Raw genomic sequence first — 5,000 nt, 5'->3', positions numbered from 1 at the left:
TCTCTCTCTCTCTCTCTCTCTCTCTCTCTCTCTCTCTCTCTCTCTCTCTCTCTCTCTCTCTCTCTCTCAAATCCCAGTTGAATCCCTGACACCTTCCAGAGCAAACGGTCTGCCCGACAACAAGTTGAGACAGCGGCCGGGGTCTTGCCCGCTGTGTGTTGTCGGTAGCAACCTCCGTAACTTACAACCCGACCCGACTTCACAGCCCCTTGTCATCTACGAGTGGTCTCAATAAAACACTGTGAAGCCGGCCCCTCCCCTTTACAAACAACCTATTTGCCCCCCTCTTGCCGAGGTGGAGGGACTGAATGCAGGCACCACATGAAACACGGAGGAGGGTAAACAAAAAGCTCGTGTGCCCTCCGCAGGGGGGGCAGGGAGACCCCTTTGACGAGGCTCGACGAGGCTTGCCACAGGCCTCCATGTAAGAAACCTCTGTTACCGCCCTCAAACCACCGGCTAGTATGCTCAAAAACCGTAGTCTGTCCCCCTCCGCAGACCACCACAATCGTTCAGACCGGGCATCTTCGCCACAGGAGCAGTAGGTCCAAAGTCTCTGATCTGACGGCGGCGTGCCCACTTCTGGGGGCCCGCAACGGGTTGATATCTGACGCTATAAGGATGTAGCACAGTGTCACCGGAGGCTGCGATGGAGAGGTCGATATGGAGAAACAAAGCGAGAATGTGTTCCTCATCAACTCCCGCTTGGGTTGTTTTTTGTCGAGTAAGTCGGTTTTCAACGTTAGACATGGCCATTTGTCATATGGAGAAAGATGTGGTGGTGCATTAATGAGGATTAGGGCTATGCACGCTTGGGCTGCGTGTGTGTGCATGCACTTGCGGCCGCGGTGCGACTGTGTATTCATACATGTTGGCATTTGGACAACCCAGGTCTGCTGCATGCACAGAAAGGTCTGGGCAGAGTGTTCATTTGACTCTGAAAGTGTCAAGATGTCCCCGTTGATGGTTCACTTTGGCAACGTCAGAGTTAAATGAACACTCTGGATTTGACTGTGTGCTCCTCGGTTGTGGTACAATTTGATACAATGCACAGCACTGTGCACAGTGTACAGCACTGTTTCCTAAACACTGGGTTCGGGGACCCATTTGTGGGTCACGGACACATTTTTGTGGCCTATTCCTTTTTTTTGTTACCTATATTTTGATTTTCAAACATTTCCCACATTTTGTTCAATTTCTTTCATTGGGTGCTTTAAGTAAAGTAATGACATTCCTGGAGGAATAGGCACAAACTTTCTGCTGTTAGTGCATATATTAAATGATGTTTCCTTCACTTTGCTTAAAGCACACAATGACCTCTGACTTATAATCACACTATTATGCATTATAACAGTGATTACAACTATGAAAATTATAATACACTATCACACTATCATAGCCAAAAGTCTGTGAATGACCAGCAATTATGATGTATCATGATACTTGACCTTGACCATTATAACATGCTTTATGTGAATATTGTAATAAAGCATGATGAGTATTTGTGAGCGCTTATAGCTATAAACATATGTATAGTGTGTGTTATAAACAGATTATAATGACATTGTAAGCATGTTTATTGTGCCTTATAGACAAGTGTTACCAACTCTACTTCTAGTGCAGTACCGGTGTTCTGGGTGAGATTGGCCTTACCACACACACTGATGTTGCAGAACTCCCAGGGCGTGTTGGGGTCCATCGTGAAACACCAGGGACGGAGACGATTATCTGGATTACGACAGTAGTTGTCTTTCAAATCTTTATCTCTGTACCTAATGAGAGAGAGAGAGAGAGAGAGAGAGAGAGAGAGAGAGAGAGAGTGAGAGTAAGAGAGAGAGAGTGAGCCAGAATAACATGAGAGACGGAGCGCGAGACAATAGGGTGTTGTCACAGATTCTTGTGTCTTGACAAATGAAGGGAACTAAACCATAACAACTGGTGAGGTCTACCTCTCCAGGGTATTAGTGTTAAGTGCTTAAGCACTTGGGTCTGTGAGTGCTGGCTGTGTCTGTGGGAAACGGTCAGCGGTTTTGACAGTCACCTCTGGAAGCACAGCTCGTTCCTACAAACTGGACCTGGAGAAAACCCCACGTTCAGACAACACTTGTTTTTTTTCCGTTCCTTACTTTTTGGGCTGGAACTGGTGTCTGTGTGGCCTCGACGAGTCCCATCGCTGACATTCTCGGCCGCTGGTGGTGCGGTCCATTTTGCCCCTGTAGTTTTCACCGTTGCACGCCATGCACACCTCTGTCAACGTGAAAACAAAACATTAATCCTCCTTGTTTTTTCGACGCCTCCGGTAAAGTTGACTGTAAACATCGTGAACGCGATTCAAATCTCGTCGAAGCTTTTTTTGCCGTTGGTTAAACGACAGCAGTAATTCACATTGACAAAAAGGTCTATTGACTGTACAAATAGAGTTTACCTAAAGGGGAGCAGGTCACTCCACTATGTCAGTGGAGTGTCCATCACAGTGTGCACACAGAATAATTATGAATGATGGTTATTAAATGGTTCTTTAACCCATTTAGACCTGAGGCCGATTCTAAAAACACCTTCTAAATCAGTTGTCTGAAAAACTGAAAGGTATACTGTAGACGTATAGGTTACAACAGGTCTAAATGGGTTGGCTATATGGTTCCACAAAGTACCATCACCTACAAAAGAATCATTTTATTTAGTGAACTACACATCTTATTTAGTGTACTTCAAGTTCCTTATATGGTTCTAGAGAAGTTTTTTTTTCTTCTGGTCCAGAACCAGAAATGGTCCACAATGCGATCACATTGTGAGCTTGTAGATCGGATGTTTTTGACGAAGAGATTTAGTGTAGACTCTACACTAAATCTCTTCGTCAAAAACATCCCTCTTTTTTCCCTCTACACTGTAGAGGGAAAAAAGGAGCGGGCCATGCACAGACCCCTGGGGGACACCGGTTGATGAAGTGTTTAGGGTTTAAGTGGTTAAGGGTTCTTTATAGAACCATTACAATGAATAGCTCTTTAAAGAACCGTGGGTCTTTCCAAGGGATCCCCAGCATAATTAGTTAATCACAATCATTTTAACAACTTTAACCATATTCTATACTTTGGCTTTTGAAAAGTAGTAGATCCACAAGCTCACAGTGCGGGGATCTGTTGTTTATAAAAAATCTTTTTAACACAAATCTTCTCTTCTGGGGGTCCTCTCCCTGGCAAGAAATACTTTGAGATGGGGGTCCGAGGCCAAACACATATCATGTATTGGGGGTCCTTGACAAAGTTTGAGAGCCTCTGCCTTACGTTGGGAGCACTGCAGGATGCCACACTCCTCCGCTCGCACGTTGGGATCGGTGGTGTAGCACCACGGACCCCCAGGGTCGTTGTTAGGGTTACGGCAGAAGTTCTCTCGAAGGTCTTGCCTCGGGTACATGTGAGGATAGAACCTAGAGGAGAGGAGACGTGAAATCATGTATTCTAATCATAGAAAATAATAATTATACCTGTGTGAAGATGGCACATGTAAAGTAACTAAGTACATTTACTCAAGTACTGTACTTAAGTACAATTACTTTACTTATACTTTATCTGAGTACCTATTTCCATTTTTGTGTACTTTAAATACTATACTACATCTCAGAAACAAATATTGTACTTTTTACTCCACCACAATTATTTGACAGCTTACTTTGCAGATTTAGGTTATGAGGTTCGGGCCGCTGAGGGTCCCTCACACCTACGATCCAACCAATGTCTGAGTCATAGTGTCTGGGGCTTTGTCACGTCTGCCCGTTGTACACGTCTGTCTGTGTACCTTTTGTGCCCAAATGTGGAGATCCCTGATGTCATTAGCATATGCCCATACCCTGTATATTGGCATGCCCATATATATACTGCATGTACATATCAGTTGGATCGGCGGTTCTGGAAAACCGCATATCCTAACGACTCAGTGGCGGGCACCGCACTGCCTCGAGTCCTTGCCAATACTCGCGCCGAGTTTGAAGTTGGTCGGTCCCATATATGCACATGACCTAGCCTGGTTCCAAACCATAGACCTCGCCCACTCTCTGAGTGGACTGCCTCTTGGTCTGGTGTTGAAATGTGAGCCTAGGATATCGTCGTTACAAAAGGTACCGTCCAATGAGAGTCGGGGGTGGGGGTGGGTCTAACGACAAGCCAATCAGCGAATATCTTCTAATACAAGCTGTGCGATGACGTCAGATGTAGGCGGATCCGTGGATCTCTTGTGATTGGTTTAGAGAAGCTCCACGCAGCTTCAGGCTGATAATCAGGCTACTACACATGACCATATATGAGCATAGCGGTCGGATCTGTGGCTCTGGAAAACCGAATATCCATATATGTCTATATATGGGCATATCGAGTTTGTTTATGGTTATGTCTGAGTGATAGTGACATGCCTATATATGGGCGTATCGGGTTTGTTTATGGTTATGTCTAAGTCATAGTGACATGCCTACATATGGGCATATCGGGGTCGTTTATGGTTATGTCTGAGTCAGAGTGACGTGGCCGTGGTCCGCCGGCCGGCCCGCCCTCCCAGTAGTCAATTTTAATATAGGATTAATACAAAAAAAGTACTGATAAATTACAACGTATAATGTAGGTTAAGCTACCCAGCAGCAAATAAAGTAATTAAAACCAGCCTCATCTTTACACAGTTGCAACATTTAAGTGATGAACACATTAATGCATCGCTAATAGGGCGTTCATGCATCATTTTACTTTGGTGGTATTTACATTGTGGTATCGCCACTTCTTCCATCACTGCCTGCACATTGACTCAATAATCCAGAGCAGAAGAAGCTTTTGTTTCGTTCAACATTAACAGTGGCCATCACTACTTCAGAACAATAACGGGATGACAGCACCAGTCATTCATCTAAATTCATGTCGTATTTTCTATGAGGAAGGACAGATAGTTTTATCCCAGCAGTCCTCCCGGGCAGCCTCATGTGTCTGATTTATACTTGGTAGTGCGCCGGGTCTCGCACCAAA

General features: G+C 44.9%; 1 protein-coding gene across 2 annotated transcripts in view; it reads right to left on the bottom strand.

Annotated features, from left to right (window-relative positions):
• The window catches only part of hgfa (hepatocyte growth factor a), a 37,395-nt gene that overhangs the window by 17,035 nt on the left and 15,360 nt on the right, over positions 1-5,000 (bottom strand). For both annotated transcript variants that reach the window (XM_084050053.1, XM_084050054.1), the window contains exons 5-7: positions 3,282-3,424; positions 2,127-2,247; positions 1,654-1,772 (exon numbers count right to left, since the gene is read on the bottom strand). In XM_084050053.1, coding sequence (XP_083906179.1) covers positions 1,654-1,772; positions 2,127-2,247; positions 3,282-3,424 — 383 coding nt within the window. The remainder of the gene's footprint in view (positions 1-1,653; positions 1,773-2,126; positions 2,248-3,281; positions 3,425-5,000) is intronic.

The sequence above is a fragment of the Gymnoscopelus microlampas genome, assembly GCF_963454915.1.
Source record: "Gymnoscopelus microlampas genome assembly, chromosome: 23".
In the NCBI taxonomy this organism is placed as follows: domain Eukaryota; kingdom Metazoa; phylum Chordata; class Actinopteri; order Myctophiformes; family Myctophidae; genus Gymnoscopelus; species Gymnoscopelus microlampas.
The sequence above is the reverse complement of the archived record's forward strand: the minus strand, read 5'-3'. Positions and strand labels throughout refer to the sequence as shown.